Genomic DNA, 20,554 nt, shown 5'->3' with positions numbered 1-20,554 from the left:
AAAATATTTGTTATTTTGTCACTGTGTTTCAATTCAATGATTTAAAATTTAAGTATGATTTTTTAATCACAAAAACTTTAGTACGCTAGCTCAAAATAATTTTTGTGCAAGTTGGGAAAGGTTAACGAACATATCCTGTGGTCATATATAAATTTAATGAAAATTGTTTGAGAACTGACATCTCTAATACATTAACTGGACAATGCTCACCTTTAAGCACTGTCTGGTCAAGTGAGCATATAAATAGCACGACTTATGAAGTGTAAGATCTAGGACCCCTAAGGAAGACCCTTTCTAAGAAATAAACTATAAAACTCAGTACCACGATAGCGGTCTTCTATATTTTATGTTATAAACGCCAAAATTTAAAAACACATTTGTTCTTCTTTCTCTTTATTACTGACTTAAGTAATATATACAGCTGTTCTGTATCTGAATGATATGACACTAGTAAAATGAACATAAGAAACAAAAAAACATGTTAACATTTTAACAAATTGCTTCTACAATAATGTGGAATAAAGTGATAGTTTTATATATATACCAAGCAGAAGCTCAAAAATCTACATTTGTTGAAAACTGAAATAATATTGCAAAAATAATGTGAAGTTTGCTGATGGTAAAAATAACAGTTTACATGTGGTCATCGTCAGTAAATACATAGGTATATCTAAAACAAGAACTGAACATACATGGTATATCACTGAAATAGTATCAAAACATTACCTGTCAACTATTTAACTGTTTTATCAAATTCAAAACTTGAAATCTGTCAAAAACAAATTTCAGATCATAATGCTACATAACTTTAAACAATGATTAATATCAAATAGGAGGCATGTTGTCATCACAACCTGAATTTGTACCTAAAATGTTAATTGCGACCTTCAATCTCTTTGCCTAACAATGCAAAAATAGACTGAAAACAGACTCTCTCTTGTTAACAAACATATATGACAAAGGCAAACAAAAATGGCCCCTTCCTGACAATCTAGTCTTTATGAGCGTATAAAAAAATAAGTGAAGAAACTTGAAGTTTCACATAGAAGTATAAAACACCTGCAAATATACAAAAATAGCAAACTTCAAGATTAACAAAATGAAGAAACAAAATGAAGAAATACGAAGGTAATACAATGGAATATGCATGAAAATCTATGAGATTATCATAATATGTAACTGTACTATGAACATTTCTTTCCTAAGGATATTAGATCCGCTGAATAAATACAAAGGCCAATACCCTTAACGTAACAGAGATTTTACTAAACACTGATGTTCTGTAAGTAATATCATAAGAAATAAGAGCTAGATGAACTACCAGACCAGAATGTTGACTGTCTGAGCTAGAGGACCTAACTTTAAACCTTTTCCATGTTAGAAAGTTGACTGAAACAGCAAGAGGAACTAACTGTAAACATTTCCAAGGCATGGTAAAACTTTAAACCACTATATTATTGCCCATCTAACCCTCATTTTTCATTTAGAAGTGGAAATAAATGATATATGACCAGAATCAATAGACCCGCCCCATCCAAACTCAGAAAGACTTCGTACACATATATTTATGTTAAGCCCATATTTGAAAATGAAATTAATACAGTTTGAAGATTGTTTCAAATGGGGTTTTGACCATATGACTGTATCTCTTACGACTTTTTGTAAGCATAAGAAGAGAAAGTCATGGTATATAATTGAAACAAGTACTGACAAATACAATATTTCAATACAGCTGAAATTAGAATATCTAGTTGACAGTATGATTGCTGTGAAAATAGGAAGACAGAAACAGAACAAATATAGTGGTCAATTTTTAGACAGAAAATATGGAAAATGAAGACAATGATGGATTTTGACTATAAATAGGCAAGATTTTACCAGGAATGATTGGAACTCTGTATGTGTTCCACAATAACCTATAAATTCTTTCTCTTTCTCCACACTTCTAGGATGGGAGATACTAACCACTCTAATCAAAACTCTCACATACTTTGAAACACTTGTCAAGTTGTAATGTCAGTAACTGAAAATATGCCATGGTGTTCATTTATTACACAAAATATGTCACTACGATAATGTATTTTTGTTACACAAAATTTGTCCAATGACATATTTCTTATACATGAAATATAAAATGTTCAATTGGTCTTTGTACTTATATATAACTGATGTGTCACTTTGTCTAAAATACAGACACGTATATATATCCTCCAATGTCCTCAACTATCCATTTTGCACCATATTTGAGTCTTTGATACCAAAGTTAAACTGTATCTAGTCATCTGAAACAAGACAAGTAACTGCAAGTACAGCCTAAAAATGTCATTTCAGAGTTTAAAATGTTGCAAATTTTATACTTTATTTGCCACTTTTCCTAACACATTCTCGGATTTGCCTAGGCAAGCCTCTTTAGTAACATGTTAATATAGAAAGTTATAAAAATTTGTGTATTTCTATATAGACAACTATTTTACTAAACAGCTGCTGAATGAAGTAACAAAATTAACATATGAGAAAGTTCAGCTTAAGTTGTGTAAAACTAACATACCATCTGCTTCATCATCATATATATCACTGTTTGTAATCACTGCTTCTAGCGATGAACTCTCGTCCCTTATATGTGATGACAAATACTTCATCATACCAAATGTCTGAACACGTTTTCTGCCTGGAACAGGTAAGAACAAAATTTTTTTTGCTTTAAAGCTACTGACCCACCCATAGGGTGGAATTTTTCAACATGTTCATTTCCAGGAAGTTTGAAAAAGAAAATATATATGACACTGAAAAATGATAATAAAGCGAGTCAAAAATCGGTAAAATGACAAGAAAGTAGATTTTCTCTATTATTTCACAAGCATTGCAAAAGCTTCCTCTCTTCTGCATAACAGTTTTGTACTTACTAGGATACCTTGCAAATATCACAGTACCAACATTTAACGGATTTTTGAGAGAAAACCAAGTGCTCCTAGAACACCAAATTCCCCCTTAATGCATTCAGTCACTGCACAAGGAACAGAAATTGTTTGGTCGCTGTGCACTGGACCTTTGACCTACTGATTTCAAAATCAATACGGGTCATCTGCTGGACATGCTCAACCTTCCTATCAACTTTTATGATCCTGGGCCCAAGTGATCTTTTAGTTATCATCCGGAAACCTCCATGTCAAGTTTGAAGATCCTGGGCCATAAAAAGTTATCATCCAGAAGCGGTTTAACTGTTCAAAGTCACTGTGACTTTGACCTTAGACCTACTGATCTGAGAATCAAAAGGGGTCATCTGCTGGTCATGATCAACCTCCCTATTAAGATTCATGATCCTACGCCCAAGCATTCTCAAGTTATCGTCCGGAAATGCTTTATGTTCCTGGTCACTATGACTTTGACCTTTGACCTAGTGGTCTCAAAATTAATAGGGGTCATCTGCTGCAACCTCTCTATCAACTTTCATGGTCAAGTGTTCTCAAGTTATCATTCGGAAACCGACTGATCTACGGACCGATTGACTGAGTGGTGTGCACATAAAATTTTCCCCAAAATGCATGAACATTACACTTTAACAACTAATATTCTTTTAAATTACTTAGTACAAAAGCAAAGGTATCTACACTTGTTTGGTGTTTTTGGAGCTTAGTTACACCAACATTTCAGATAATCAATCTATTCTCTCAATCTATGCTAAAAGGTTGCTTCCTGGATTCCTATTCAGTTCAAATGCATGAAGATTGAAGCCTACAAGTGCTTCATCTCTTCTTGTAATGTCTGGGTAGAGTAGCAACTTACCAAACACTTTTTGAAGCTGTTCATCACATAACATAAATCTCTTGTCTTTAGGGTCCTGTCAAAGATTAGAAGATAAAAATAAAACGTACCAGCTAAATATGTGCACTGTCTTTCTGTCCACACAACTAAGTTACTTCCTCTGGCATAACAAATGTTTCACATAAACAAAACGTTCCCTCTACTCAAGATTTCTATCTAAACGGAACTATTCTGGTAAGTACAAATACCTTTTACATATATAACAACATTTCGCTTCGTTTTAGCTTGAACAAGGCTAAATACTCTTTCCTAAGTTGAGGGAAGACCCTAAACCACTTCAGTATAGAAAGTATATATGTAAATTCATGCAACATTTAGATTTATACAGACACAAACATAAACCATAAATTTTTGTAGAAAAACTATTCAGTATTTCTCAACGTTTTTTCAGACAAAAACAGACAACCATCATTTTTTCCATGTAGATAAACTGCAATCAAGACGGCCCTTTTCTTATTGAAAACAAAGCCAAATTCAAACTACATTCTTTTAAAACTGGTATATTTATTAAACAGCATTCAGGATACAGGTAAATATTAAGGTGTAATAAACATAACTTAGAAAACCAGAGTGTAAGGCATATGATGGGGAATCTTACCTGAAGTTTTCTTTCCTTAACAATTTCCCACATTTTCTTCACAATTTCATTTCTTGCCAACTATAATGAGAAATTTATAGTATTAGCAATTTGCAACAACCTTATTTACATCAAACAGAGTTGTCAGCAGACAAACAAGCTCACCACAAAACAAGTGAAAGCAGGAGTTATGAGACCCAAGTCATTGAAATGGTATTAGATCAGGTTATATCAGTTCAAACATATAATTGATCTTTAATATAACACTGTATAAGCAGCCATATTTTGTGCTGATCAATCTCCTTTAAGCAGGAACAAACATGTAATATGGAAATCTTTTTTTCTCTAATAAAAAGATAGTTTTGGTTGATAAAAATTCTGAATCTACTCAATATCTTATCAATATTTGAATACATCCCAGTATGTCTAGTGTATGAAGTGTTTATCAAACATTTATACCCATGTCTTTACCCATCATTTTGGCTAACTCTGTTCATAACTTACCTTGTCTGTACCCATCACTCCAGCTAACTCTGGGGACAACAAACATGGTCGAGAATATACACTGTTTCCGCCACCACCACCTTAAATAATAAACAATAATTTTACTACATCAACACAGTCAACCCTAAATACATAACAGCTTAACAAAAACAATGCGAAAAGACCCTGACATATTCATTTGAAAAACTTCTCAAATATCAGAAAGTAAGTTCCATTTATGTTAGATTACAAATTTTATTTGTGAAATATTTCATCATAAATTGCAAACTCTGTTTGGAACAGCCAAATTTTAAGACCGTGGGAAATCATGGATAATGAAAAGCGTCATATCTGATTTTTCCCCACTGCTGTGGGTTCGAAAACTTGCTTTGAATGTAGAATTTATTCATGTTATGAAACAATCAAGCTGGCTAACTGAAAGCCAGTTGTCCTACCCAGGTTCCTACACATGCTGTATCTCTAAAATCAAGTATCTACTGTTTTTTAAAAGTTTGATTGTACAATACATTAAAGTAAAATTCCTACCTCCCTTCTTTTTTTCTTTCTTTCTCGGAGTCTGAAATGACAAACGTTAAGTCTACATATTGGAGTAATCGTAATCTAAAGGAACATCTAGAGTCTACTTTTTGAATACTCACAAGATACTGGCATTATCTTATAATAATATTATGCAATATATTCTGTCTAAGATAATATGTTTCTTGATACCATTTTGGAATTCATTCTAAACACATGACAGAACGGACTCAAATGCATGATGGGAACATGACAATGTTAAAGTACAGCCAGACTTGCTCATGCAGCCTAGTGTGTTCTGCAACCGTTTGTCTTCAACGATCATTTTCAGATCCTCCAATAAGTCTTCCCTTTACTATTTTAATCTATGAAACAACTTATCTCTTGATGTGACTAGCTACAACCTATTTAGAACCCTAGATACATATCACATCTTAATTTGTTTGTATACCGGTATATATTGACTAAGAATCATATTCATAAAATGGCTAATCATTTGTATTTTCTGCTACCAGAAGTGTAAATGTAAATAGCAGCATTATAGGTTTTCACTTAATATTTTATTTGTTATATATTCAGGGTCTCTGAAATCCCATTTTCTGTTGGGAACTTGGGATAATTACTTTTTTCAGAGCAAGCCTGTCAGTGTCCTTTGAAAGCCATGTCAATTAGCTTGAAAATCAATTTAGTCTTCAATGAAAGCCACATTTGCTTCACAGAAATATCAATTTTGACACATTGCCAATAATGCCTTTGTTATTTACAATTTAAAATTAGGAGACATTGATATAACTGGCTCATAATTACCTACTCAGTTGTAATTGCCTACTGTAACCCGGTGCACGACAACTCGTCGAAAGACGTTTGGACGAATACGACAGTTTGCCAATTATGACATTAGGCCTACTGCGACAGTTGGTCAAGGCCTCTAATGCGTCAAATGGTCAAAATAAAAATTAAATACTGCGACACTTGGTCGAATGGTGATAATAGCAGAAATTCGACTAATTGTCGCACGCAGATACAATTATCTACTTACTTTCAATTCTGTTGTGTTTTGGGGTCTACTTGATTGTTTGATTACAATGAGAAGAACCGATTCTCATCAAATACGCCTTCGGCTTACGTTAAACATGAACACTTTTTACAGAACATTTTACTCAGCTGGTGTTGGAGTATTTTATTCATATCAAGGTAAGTTTTACAGTTATATGTCATAAATGGTCATAATGGAAGAAAAACCTACATTTTTTTTAAGTTCCCATGGAGCAAGAAAATTAGGATTAAAAGGTTTCAGTTACTGCAAAGATAGAGAAGATTCTAAGAACACTAAAATTCAGGGTGGACTTTGAAGATCCAAGATGTTTATCCAGAGGCAAATGTTGAATGCTGTTTCTTTCACTTGGCACAGGCCCACTGGCGCAAGATAGGTGATCTTGGATTAAGAATGAGATATGTTGAGGATGAGAACTTTGCTGTAAGTTTGAGAATGTTTTCAGCCCTAGCATTTGTGCCTAAAGATGCTGTGTTTGCTGTTTTTGCAGAACTTTGCGAGGCTATCCCTGAGGCGGTCCACAAATTCATTCCATATATTTACAGGTCTTCAAAAGTCAGTGGCGTGAGCCAGTTTGAACCTTCACTGTGGAATGTGCGTGCACGTACTCTAGCCAATGAACCTAGAACGAACAACCATTTAGAAGGCTGGCATCGTCGATTCAAAACGATCGTCGACAAACACCATCCCAATATCTTCGAGTTTGTCGATAAGCTTAGAGGCGAGCAGGCCAGGACAGAAACTATTGTGGAACAACTTGTTGCCGGTGCCAATCCTGTGCAAGTGAGACAGAAGGTAAGGGCCTATACCGATTTCATTAGAATTCTATCTTTTAACTCAACTGTCGTGCATCTTTCGTTTTAAAAATCATTACAAAAATGTTCGTTTTGGTTTATTTCAGGTGAAGAAGGTAAATGAAAAGCTGCTGAAGATTGTCACAGAATATGAGAACCGGACAGCAATGGACTTCCTCCGTGGAATAGCATATAATATTAGATATTAGAAACTCTATGAACATTTAGTGTTGTGTGACCGAACTCGGATTGACTGAATAGTTTTTGATAAGATTTGTTATAAATCAAGTTCAGCTGATTAAATAAAGTTGTGTACAGGTTTATTTTTTGTTGTTTAAAAAATTTTCAGCCAATTTTAGACGAGTTCTCGACCAATTTTCGACCAATTTGGTCGAAAAATACAGTAGACCAACTGTCATATTTGGCTAAATATCCAGTTCGACTAAATATGGTTTTCGGCAAATTGTCGTATTAGACGAAGTGTCTTTCGACGAATTGTCGTGGAAGCACTGTAACCATGCTTTGAGACATATGTCTTTAAACCTACAGTTTACAGTGATCCAAAAGCCTTGAATAAATCAAACTGGTAAAAACAATATGCAAACCTTTTACACTAGTACTGTCATTTTCCAGTAGTGTGTCAAAGTGTTTTTGTTCACAGCAAGTTTAATTTTAAACCGAATTACATATATAATTATGGAAAAAAACAAAAACAACATTAATGGCAGGCAGAAACTGACAGATCTATCAACTTTACTGGACATGAAATGAATGAACGAGGGTAGAGTCTGCGTAACACATAATCCCCTGTTACATATCCATCAAGACGAAGGCAGTTCAAACTCTTGCAAAACATACAAAACAACTGGTATGTAGCAAAATCTTCATGAAATCTAGTCAAAAAAGTAGCTAGAATGTTAATAGTTATTGCACTTGGTGTGTAAACATCATGTTTGTGGGAAATTTCAATCAAAGGCACAAATGAGTTTCAGAAATATTGAAAGACATCAATTTTGGGGAATTTTCCAAGTGAACAGGGCAGACAATTTGTCAAACAAGTCAGAGTTATTGGACCTAGTTGGTGAACTTTTCTTATAGCCCTATATATAATGTAAGTTTCAACATGATATCAGTATCTGTTACTTATATGGGATGGGAATGGGCTGTACGAAGTGATTTCTAGTAAGCTTCTCCAAAGTTTGGTTGGGTATTAGAAGAAAAAAAGACAGGTTTCATGCTATTTGTACAGAATGATGTCTTACAGCTTTTCCACGTGTTCTTCTACCCGTTTCTTCAAATGACTGTAATCTCTTTGCCAACTCTTCATCTGACAACTTCAACGTCTGAAACATATAAATATCATTATTATACAGGGCCCACACGATCATCCGCCACTTGAGCCATTTGGTAAATTTGCGATCAAAGTGGCGAAAATGGAAATTTCTACATATTTGTTTGTTCTAAATCATAACCTCTAAATACTGACTGCTTCCGATAACTTACCTATGATTTGGCTAATTAAACATCACTATACTGAAATGCAGTCTGCATTTATGCACTGTGTGAAGTAGCATGTACATGCTATAAACATTTTGACAATCATGTGCCTTGCAGTTTGCAGTCATTACAATAAGCGAACAAATAATCTGCTTATATGCAGCTATTGTTTTCTTGTAATTATGATTGATCATATGATTTCATTCCTTTTATTATCTTCTGACTGTTTCAAAAGTAACTCACATAAAAAAAATCAGGAAATCCATGTAATTGTTACTGCTGTTTTTAAAAACTCTGTTTTATAAAACATTTCCAAACTGCTTTGTGACAAAAATAACTTAACTGAAATTCACACACATATTTTGACACCTGCATCAGATAATGGGCAAAACCTGATGGACAACTTTCTTTTAATCCAAGCCGATAATAGCGGGATGAAAGGAACCTTTGTATTCTAGGTGATGTCACTGCTGTTGACATTGGTGCACGACATTACGTCGAAAGACAGATGATAGAATAAGACAATTGGTAGAATGGACATGTGATCGAATACGACAAGTGATAGAATGGACATTTGATAGAAATGGTACTAGTGTCGAATTTCGTCGAAGTCTTTTCGAAAACTTGTCGAAATAACCTGTCCAAAACATCAAAGGCAAAGAACGAGTTACAAATGAAAGTAGGAACAAAACGACGTTACTCATTGCAGACCTGGAGCGGTCTTCTACGCATGTCCGAAAGTGATTATTGGAGCGCAGGGCAAATATACGCAAATTATTGCATGTCCGCACGCATTTAGCCAATAGCCCCTGAACTCTGGTGGTAGAGATGTCAGATCTAGTTATCAAACGTCCGTTGCATGTTTGATTTTGACATTTCCAGTAAGTTTTGTCACTTTTTGGATCACTTTTGTCCTTCCCATAAACATAGCCATCCAAAGTCAAATTCCTGGCTCCCCTTGAACTTGTAAAATAACTTACATTTTTCTCCATTTTTTTTTTTCACTTCAACTAGCCATGTACTATATCACAAGAGAAATGAATTTAAAAACCTTGCAAAATCGACAATTATTTACAATGTATTACAGTTCACTCAATATAGCTCGCCGTGTAATACTGATTTTCGTTCACCAAGTTAACTGGTCAAATCATGCATAACATATTCAGGAATGTATTCTAGATAATCAAATAGATCAAGGATCACGGCAGAGCAAAAGAAATCAAATGCGACACAGCGTTGAAAATATCACAAACAATTATTCGGCCAAGTGTCGTATGTAAAAATATGTTTCGACCATTTGACGTATTCGACAATTCTTCCATTCTTTTGTTTGTCCATTCGACATTGTCTTATTCTATCATTTATCTTTCGACGAATGGTCGTAAACCCTGATGACATGTATTCATTTAGGTCCAGTGCAATGAACATTTTATGGGGTTTTTGTGATTAAAAGTTTCAAGTGCTAATTGCACTCGGAGCACCAATATTTTCTTTTTTCCCCGAGCCAATTTTAGAATATGAAATGTACCTTTTCTCACATTGTTTTCAAAATAATCAGCAGTTTTCTTTGCTTATGCACTGATTGGACAAGACTGAAAAATATACCTTGAATTACAATTTAATCCCATATTAAAGGTAAATGAGCCATGCCATGGGAAAACCAACATAGTGGGTATGCGACCAGCATGGATCCAGACCAGCCTGCGCATCCGCGCAGTCTGGGTTCAAATAGGCTTTAAAAGCGAACAGCATGGAGCCTGACCAGACTGCGCGGATGCGCAGGCTGGTCTGGATCCATGCTGGTCGCATACCCACTATGTTGGTTTTCCCATGGCATGGCTCAAATATACTTTTATTAAACAAGCATATATGAACTGGAATCCCCCGCCGAAAGGGTCAGAGTTGAGGAACGGCAAATATATCCTGCAAAAAGTTAAGAATGTTACCAAGAAGCAAATAATTTCATTAGTCAAATCAAATTAAAAGACAAGAGCACCGCCTTGCGGGTGCTGACGCTCATCTGATTTTTTTTGTGTCATAGAAATATTGTCCTACCCATGATTTTCTAAGTCTAAAAAGGGCCATCATTCTTGCAAAAAGCAGGATAGAGTTATGTTTCTTGATGTACAGTGTCCACTTATGATGGTGAAAAACTGTTGCAAGTTTTAAAGCAATAGCTTTGATAGTTTATGAGAAAAGTTGACTTAAACATAATACTCAACCAAGAAAATGATTTTCTAAGTCCAAAAGGGGCAATAATTATTGCAAAAAGCAGGATGGAGTTATGTTGCTTGCTGTACAGGTCAGCTTATGATGGTGAACAAGTGTTGCAAGTTTCAAAGCAATAGCTTTGATAGTTTAAGAGAAAAAGTTGACCTAAACATAAAACTTAACCAAGAAATCTGATATTTTCTAAGTCCAAAAGGGGCCATAAATCTTGCAAAAAGCAGGACGGAGTTATGTTTCTTGCTATACAGGGTCAACTTATGATGGTGAACAAGTGTTGCAAGTTTTAAAGCAATAGCTTTGATAGTTTAGGATAAAAGCTGACCTAAACATAAAACTTAACCAAGAAAACTGATTTTCTAAGTCCAAAAGGGGCAATAAATCTTGCAAAAAGCAAGATGGAGTTATGTTTCTTGATGTACAGGGTCTGCTTATGATGGTGAACAAGTATTCCAAGTTTCAAAGCAATAGCTTTGATAGTTTAGGAGAAAAGTTGACCTAAACATAAAACTTAACCAAGAAATCTGATATTTTCTAAGTACAAAAGGGGCCATAAATCTTGCAAAAAGCAAGATGGAGTTATGTTTCTTGCTATACAGGGTCAGCTTATGATGGTGAACAAGTATTCCAAGTTTCAAAGCAATAGCTTTGATAGCTTAGGAGAAAAGCTGACCTAAACATAAAACTTAACCAGGCAACGCCGACGCAGACGCCGACAACCGCTCAAGTGATGACAATAACTCATCATTTTTTTTTCAAAAAATCAGATGAGCTAAAAATGAATGGTTTGTTCGGGGGGGGGGGGGGGGGGGGGGGGGGGGTTGAGTGTACAACAGTTTACATGTTGATTATAAATATTGGTAGAAAACGAATTAAAGGGCAATAACTAAATGGAAAATTGACCAATCGAGAAAAAACTTGAAGGGCATCGTCGCAGTATCTTGGTTCATGTCTATTTCAAATTTGATGAAATTCTACCAGCTAGTTACTGAGAAATGGCTGCAGACGGACATTTTTCATTAAATCAAGGGCAATAACTCTGAGGGAAATTGACCTATCAAAAAAAAAAACTTGACGGGCATCAGCGCAGTATCTTGGTTCATGTCTATTTCAAATTTGATGAAATTCTACCTGTTAGTTACTGAGAAATGGCTGCAGACAGACATTTTTTATTAAATCAAGGGCAATAACTCTGAGGGAAATTGACCAATCAAAAAAAAAACTTGACGGGCATCATCGCAGTATGTTGGTTCATGTTTATTTCAAGTTTCATGAAATTCTACCTAGTAGTTACTGAGAAATGGCTGCGGACGGACGGACGGACTGACTGACGGACAACGCCATTTCAATACCCCCCTCCCGATTTCATCGGCGAGGGATAAAAAAGACCCTACACATTGTTGCGGGTAAACACTTGTCTGAATCAAAATTTAAAGCATGCAAAAAACATCAGTTACTTTATAAATTACTTTCATCCAAAAGTCAACGTTTACCACAGTAAAATACAACATATGTATCTTGCTCAGGTAATTAAGTAAGACTGAACATTTAGTGTTGTTTGGTTACAGTATGAACAGAATTAAAAAGCTAGGTGATATTAGCCTACAGACTACCCTCAAAAAATATTTCTTCATGGTGAACAAGCATGGCCAACTGTCACAATATCCACCTGCTGCTGCAAATTACTTCTGACTTAAAAACTCTGCGTATTGAGCTGACAAATAATATCAAATTTTCTTAGTTTCAAAAAATTCTAGGGCTTTATTTCAGTGAGTAAGTCTATCCACCTGGTTATTAAACTTTGCCAAGATAAAAAGTTTGGTGAACAATGGATAAAACTACTAAAAGAAGTATAAAATACACAGAATGGCAACTGGCTGTAATCTCGCGTGAGCTCGTGTCAGAGCGTGATTATCATTCGGCGTTATCTTACTAAAAACAAACATCAGCGAGCATGGAGTTACAATTTGTACCTTTAAAACTACATTTAAAATACATGTTAGCTTCTAAAACAAAATTAGTTTAATTTGAAATGGTCTTAAGACACGAAGTACACGTTTTTTTTGCCATCGAAAGAAGCGTGGTCATACGGTGATAATTATTTTACCGATGAATAATTGCTTTCGCATACAAAATGGCGCGTGGAGAAAGCGCCACTTCCGGTAAACAAGATATCGTTTTTTTGTTACAGGAGGTTGTCGAGATTTGCTCTATACGCCTTTCAAGTTGCCAATCTATTTATTTTTATAGCTCTTTGAACTACTCAAGTTAGAGAATGAATACTGTCAATTATGGCAATTTTCGGACCATAACTCAGGAGTGAGAATGATAAACACTAGATAAGAACTACTTAAGTAAGAGAGCAACCAGTGTCAATTTTGGCACTTTTCACTTATTCAAGGGCCACAATTTCAGAGCCTCTGGAACAACCCTGCTAGTCATCAAATATGGCCACAATATTATGCCCATAAACACTGTCAGTGAACACTGGATAAGAACTGCTCAAGCAAGAGAGCTAACACAGTAAATTTTCAATAATTCAAGGGCCATAACTCCAAGGCTCTTGGACAATCTGGCACTTTGCTATTTTTTTCCGACAGACTTGTGTATGCAACATGGTAAAACCATTTCCACTTCTAGAGCTAAAAGGATGGCTATCCCACTTTACAAACCTTTTGCTCCTGGTAGGCAAGCTGTTTGTGACAAAATGATATATGAGCCGTACCATGAGAAAACCAACATAGTGGGTTTGCAACCAGCATGGATCCAGACCAGCCTGCGCATCCGCGCAGTCTGGTCAGGATCCATGCTGTTCGCTAACAGTTTCTCTAATTCCAATAGGCTTTAAAAGCGACCAGCATGGATCCAGACCAGCCTGCGCATCCGCGCTGTCTGGTCAGGATCCATGCTGTTCGCTTTTAAAGCCACTATGTTGGTTTTCTTATGGCACGGCTCATATGAAGCCAGCAAATGAACAGATAAGGAGGTATATGAGATATGTCATGGCCTACATACCTTTTGTTCTTCATCATATGCATTGAGATCATCATTTTCTAGTGGTGCAAGATCATCATCATCAACATCATCATCCTGTCATATATAAATCAGAGTTGCTGTTTGTATAGAACATCATTCCTTCTGTCTGCACTTCTTTGATACAACAAATTTTGGAGAAGGTTCACTTTTGCCCAAAAAAGGCCTATTTGATACAGCAACAAATTTGAATTCCAACTGATGTTACCTATTACTTGAGCTATAAGAATTTTCTAAATTTTGTGGGTTTAAACTGTTGCATCAATCCACTTAATTTAATCCCAATGGACATTCAACATTTACATCAAACTCTGAAATCCATAAATCTATACCTGCTCAAAATATAAAACCACAACATTTTATGTAATTAAATGATTTCACAGTTATTGATAAAACTTTTGAAATTTCCTTTTTATCCCCATTTCTGTAATATTCTCTACATGTTGCACTACTGTATATAAAAAAAATTGCATGCTGCTATCTCATACTCTTATACATCTGTTTTTTTGGTTGTATAAGCTTTCAATGAACACATTAAAATTTACATAAAACCGTGTAATCTCCACCAGGAAACCTTTTTCTCCTCACACTAGGCAATCATAATGATGTGTTAAAAACCATTAATAAATTTTTTGGTTCAAATCCACACAATTTTTGAAACAATCAGGATGATATGAATATGCCACAACTCCTGATATTGCCAAAGCTCTTTGAGTGGGCAGTGCAAACTCATTACAATCTATCTAAGTGATCATAGTCATTTGAAATATTTTTCCATCATAAGCATGCTTCTAGCATGTCAAAATTTCTTTGCGTTAAGCAATTATTTAACAAGAGGACCATGATGGTCCTGAATTGCTCACCTGTCCCCACATGACCCAGTTTTGAACTGAGTATGACGTGGTTTTTTCTATTATTTGACATAGTGACCTAGTTTCTGAGCTCATGTCACCCAGTTTTTAACTTGATCTAGATATCATCAAGATAAAAATTCTGACCAATTTTCACGAAGATCCATTGAAAAGTATGGCCTCTAGAGAAGTCACAAGGTTTTTCTATTATTTGACCTAATGACCTAGTTTTTAAAGGCACGTGACCCAGTCTTGAACTTGACCTAGATATCATCAAGGTGAACATTCTCACCAATTTTCATGAAGATCTCATGAAAAATATTTCCTCTAGAGATGTCACAAGGTGTTTCTATTTTTAGACCTACTGACCTAGTTTTTGACCGCATGTGACCCAGCTTCGAACTTGACCTAGATATCATCAAGATGAACATTCTGACCATCTTTCATAAAGATCCCATGAAAAATGTGACCTCTAGAGTGGTCACAAGCAAAAGTTTATGCATGCACGGACGCAGGACGACGCACGATCACAAAAGCTCACCTTGTCACTTTGTGACAGGTGAGCTAAAAAGCTGATTTTGACTGTGTCAAACAAACCATTTTCAACTTAAATCTAACATTAACACAATACCTCTTCTCTTTTTTTCTTTTTCTCCTTTTTCTTTGCAGGTTTTTCTTTCGTCTTGGTCTTTTTCTTAGGTGGTTCTTCCTCCTGTGTAAGCAGTATTTTATCATGAGCTCAAGGTTAACAAGAATATTTAGTGACTTGTTACTGACAGTTACTATGCTAGTCTTCCAAGAACTGTTTAAACCTGTTTATAAATAATTCATTTTAGATCGATTGTGAGGAAGTTCTATAACTTATATGAATCACTCTCAGCACCGCATTCCTGATGGAATCCATCACCACGAGGGTATGAGACAAAGGCCAGTTTCCTTTTTAATGCTGAGCGCCAAGCAAGGGAGCTACTTGTACCACTTTTCATGTCTTTGGTATGTCTTTAAAATCTGTACTGTTAGTTTCTGCCTGGCATCAAAGATATTCACAGTTACGTGTGGGAAACATGTGTTTTGTAAATAAAATTTCCTCAAAATTTCTTTTTTCTGCAATCAATGAATTAAAGAGTTCAGGCCTAAGTTAGCCAAGCATTCAAAGAGACTTCACTTCAATCTTTAGCCCTTTCTGCACAGAAAATGTTCTTCATCAAATTTCAAAGTCTGCATAATAAAAGGTTGGTGTTTTCAACTTAACTGCAGCAAAATAACTGCAGCATGTATCAAGATAATTCTTACGTCTGACCATCACAACAAACTATTTGTTAAAATTGGAAACGAAATTTAAATGTGATAATTTGGACTGATAAATTAGTTCATTAGCCTTTTATGTCAACAAACCTCTTCAATGTCTGATCCTGATTGGTTCTGTCCATTTTGTTCTTCTTCCTCCTCACTATCTTCTTTTTCCTCTTTTTTCTTCTGTTCTTCCATTTCCATTATCAAAGTCATTGTCATTTTGTCTATCTCCTTCTTCCTAAAAGATTAACAAGAGGACTATGATGGTTCTGAATCGCTCACCTGTCCCCACATGACCCAGTTTTAAACCGAGTATGACATCGTTTTTTCTATTATTTGACATTGTGACCTAGTTTTTGAGCTCATGTGACCCAGTGTTGAACCTGACCTAGATATCATCAAGATAAAAATTCTAACCAATTTTCATGAAGATCCATTGAAAAATATGGCCTCTAGGAAGGTCACAAGGTTTTTTATTATTTGACCTACTGACCTAGTTATTGAAGGCATGTGACCCAGTTTCGAACTTGATCTAGATCTCATCAAGGTGAACATTCTGACCAATTTTCATGAAGATCCATTCAAAAGTATGGCCTCCAGAGAGGTCACAAGGTTTTTCTATTTTTATGACAGGTGAGCTAAAAATCAAGACCAATCATTTCAAGTACTGACCAGTAGAGGTGTGTATCATTTGGAAAGATTCATTTGATATTTGTATCAATGCAAAATGATCGCTTCTCAATCTATTATATGCTATTATTTTCTTTAGAAATACAAGTATATTTCACTTATTAACATTTTTTTCTTATACTTTTAAAAAGTAACATGATTATCTCAAGCAGTAAAGAAGTATACTCTAAATAATAAAGCACAACTACAAATACACAAACATTTAGGAATTAATACACAATGTACAAGTAGCTCGGTAAAGCTAACTCACTTACTATAGTCAGTGTTATGCAGTGAGTGAAAAATATTTCAAACAAACACGGCTCTCTAAATGTTGGCATACATGTGTAACATGATACTATTCAGAGGGAGAGCTATTTTTGGATACACAAACACAAGCTATTTTTTTAATTGAAGTCCCAAAAATACTGAAGTGTTACATTTATTTTTAACTTGCCAAATTGCATATGAATCGTATGACCCCCAGCATTTCTAAATGACCCCAAAAGTCTAATAAAGGGGGTCACTTAAAATTCAGAGCTCACAGAAACACTGGAGATATGGAGATACGCAATATAGGGCTGTAACGAATACGCTAAGGGGCAAATATGATATATATCATGAATACAGGGTGACAAATATGAATATTTATTCACAAATAAGAATTTTATACTAAAAGGTCACTGACCATTATGTGGCTTATGCCAACAACATATTACAGTCTGCTGACTAGATTGTAGTACTTACCAGAAAATTATGAAAAGCATTTTATTAATGGTAAACCAACATCAAATATCGGCCCAATGACTTATCAAATCAATGTTGTGATTGGATTTCTTGTGTTTTAGGTGAATTCAAGAGATTTTAGTATGGATCATAGTTTTTATCAAAAAGGATCAAAACTTTGGAACTCTCTTCCGGAACAAATAAAACACTCAGGTAGTGTAAACAGTATTAAAAAGAATTATCTAGAGTATAAACAGAGGCTTAATAATAGATCTGATTCAGATAACACATATATGCAAAATCTATAACTTAATTATGAATGAAAATCTATTATCTATGTTTCTCAGAATACAAATTTTCTGAAGTTGCTCAAATTCTGTATCTAAGTATTACCCTTCTAGTAAATTTTGTCCTTGTACATACTGTTTGATTGTTGAAACTATGATGTTCATTTTATTGCTAAACATATTACCTATCTTCTACTTTTAGATTTATTATAGAATTTGATTTGTCTTTGTATATTCTGTGTCATGTATATTTTTTGTGTGTATTGTTTGTAAATTATGTTTGAAAGAGGACCACAGGGAAGATTGGGCAAGCCCCAACTGTGCCTTCCTCTATAAATAAAGTTATTATTATTATTATTATTATTTATTTATATTCATAAATATTAGGTTTGTGACATGGCGAATAATAAATACAATTCGGACAAAACTGTATTCGACAAAATGGAAAATTCGAATGTACCCTTACAGCCCTAAAGAGTCACTGACATTAAGACGATTCAAATTCCATATTTTGCAGAATAAATCACCTATTTACAACAACATAAAGCTCATCTGTTGCTCTGTTATGTAACATACTGTTTAAAGCGACTAACCCACACGTACCCTGAATCTAGAAGTCCAGTAATCAATATGAATACTGAGAATGGTATTTGCAAAGAGGACTGGAGACCATATTTTATCTTTAAAATCGGAGGTTATTTCGAAAGATCACCCTGACGTCACGCATCAACACCTGTTTATCTGATGGTGGGCAAAACAAATATTTTTATATTGTTTGTGTATGGGAATTTTTAATATCTAATAATATTTTTGTTCATTTATGGATTTTAAAAATTCAAAAAGTTTTGAAATGCTTATGATTTTCACATCTTTATATTCAAATAACTTTTGAAAATGAAAAACAGTTTTAAATGACATATAATTTTAATAGCGGCATAGTGATGCTCCAAACTTTTAGAAAAAACACTGTAAGTTAAGCGTTCATAATTAATCGGTTTTATTTCGAAATAAAAATTAGAAGTTATCAATAAATTGCTTGTTTTATATCCTTCCCATTGATCAAAAAATTATTGATATCATTTGTGTTTTAAGAAAGTTTAAGCCCTTAGAAAAACATCAATGTTAACAAAAAAACATGGATGCTCGGCATAGAATGTACAACGGATTTGTATACAAACACGATCTCTCCTATACATTGTAAGTGACACATAACTATTTTAATTCTTTAATCCCGGTAAAAATATGATCGCAAATTCGATAAATTATAAACAGAAAGTTGTACATTGGGAGTCAGTGGCGCAGTGGTTAGCAGGTTGTACTACAACGCTAGCAGTTCAGGTTTGGTTATCGGTCGCAGCTGATATCCCAACTAGTGTTCAGTGCTGGGTGATTTACTTGAACTGGTACTGTTTCCAGCAGTATCTGCCTAGACTGGATTCTGGGGACGTAAAAAACAACTAAATTATAGTAAATATAACACCTGCCGTGGGCTCGGCTGGAAGTAAGTTATTTATCCATTTCAGGTGTGAACTTTCGCTGACTCATAATAACCCATGTTAAACAAGAAACTTTACCTTTAGACTTTAATCCGTAATTGGAAGCTTTCATCAAATTCTTCTTTATCTTGGGACAGATGCATTAAAATAATAAACCTAATGTTTTCTTTAGTATTTAAACATGGATTGCGATCAAGCACAGCTGAATTCGTTTTTACTGCTTCAGTAAATAAATAACAGTGACTACTAGAAATCGCTGTTGAAAGTACATAATTCAATGTCATAAATAGACTATGCCTCGAACCCACGTGAAAGCTAAATAATTTATAAATTATTTACAAAACAATCATAACAACTGCAACTTTATGACAACTAATCATAACATTTACCAGCAATTACCATATAGACTGATACCATACAAAATAGTACATGATTATTTACAACCAGACTTCTAGACTCGCGGGTCTAGCAGTTTGGTTACCGGACCCCTGGATATTTTCAATTATTTTTCCTATTGGGCTGAAAGCTGCGACCATATGACAGATTTATCATGACGATACTCATAATCATAATCTCGAAAGCAATCTATTCTTATACCTATCCGACAAATCAATATCAAATGCCTCCTGCAATTCAAGGCGCACTTTCTTTGCAGACAATGTGGACAGATCCGCATCTTTCAAGATGTCTGAAAATAGAAACGGTAACATTTATAAATAAATAACACAGACAACACTTATAAAGCAAAAGTATATTACATATTATTATATATTCCTTCATTTCAAAGATGTTTTTGCCACATAAAATCACCTTTTATCTTTCTCCGCAACTTCACGTCGCTGATGTCCGCCATTTTGAAATTTGAGGTTTTTTAAATTCCCGTACCATATCGTACGATACCGTATGCTTCTATCGTTAAGCCAAGTATATATCATATATATTACAAGTAAAAAGAAGAAAATAAGTAGGTTGTAGCAGCTAGAATAAGGCGATTGATGGTCAATAAGGCTCACAGCTATATTGAATTGTTCAAGAGTTGGTAATAACGGGATATCAGGTGGGAGGCTGTTCCAGATAATTTGCAGCAAAGAAGTATAAGATACATTATTTTTTATACATCTTTGTTTGTAGTAATCTGCTGAAGCTGAGGTAAACCTATTATTCGGCAGACCGACACGTCGGTAAACTCTTCCTAATGGGGTAAGGTAA

The 20,554-nt window shown here is 34.7% G+C and overlaps 1 protein-coding gene across 1 annotated transcript; it reads right to left on the bottom strand.

The window, feature by feature from the left end:
• Window positions 1-376: 376 nt before the first annotated feature.
• LOC123546569 (uncharacterized) lies at window positions 377-20,223 on the bottom strand. The gene is made up of 12 exons (XM_053550899.1): window positions 20,156-20,223; window positions 19,943-20,033; window positions 16,270-16,405; window positions 15,506-15,586; window positions 14,006-14,080; window positions 8,530-8,610; window positions 5,429-5,459; window positions 4,904-4,983; window positions 4,421-4,480; window positions 3,784-3,838; window positions 2,549-2,668; window positions 377-2,282 (listed from the first exon to the last, which is right to left on the bottom strand). Exons 1-12 carry the CDS (start codon window positions 20,196-20,198, stop codon window positions 2,275-2,277), a joined length of 861 nt encoding a protein of 286 aa, XP_053406874.1. The 5' UTR covers window positions 20,199-20,223; the 3' UTR covers window positions 377-2,274.
• Window positions 20,224-20,554: the final 331 nt, after the last annotated feature.

Source organism: Mercenaria mercenaria, chromosome 9 (genome assembly GCF_021730395.1).
Source record: "Mercenaria mercenaria strain notata chromosome 9, MADL_Memer_1, whole genome shotgun sequence".
In the NCBI taxonomy this organism is placed as follows: domain Eukaryota; kingdom Metazoa; phylum Mollusca; class Bivalvia; order Venerida; family Veneridae; genus Mercenaria; species Mercenaria mercenaria.
The sequence above is the reverse complement of the archived record's forward strand: the minus strand, read 5'-3'. Positions and strand labels throughout refer to the sequence as shown.

Coding starts and splice junctions, on each gene's coding strand:
- LOC123546569 (XM_053550899.1), bottom strand. CDS start 20,198: ATGGCGGACATCAGCGACGTGAAGTTGCGGAGAAAGATAAAAG. Junction 20,034..20,155: donor GTTGCGGAGAAAGATAAAAG/GTGATTTTATGT, acceptor TTCTATTTTCAG/ACATCTTGAAAGATGCGGAT. Junction 4,481..4,903: donor GAGTGATGGGTACAGACAAG/GTAAGTTATGAA, acceptor TTCTCATTATAG/TTGGCAAGAAATGAAATTGT.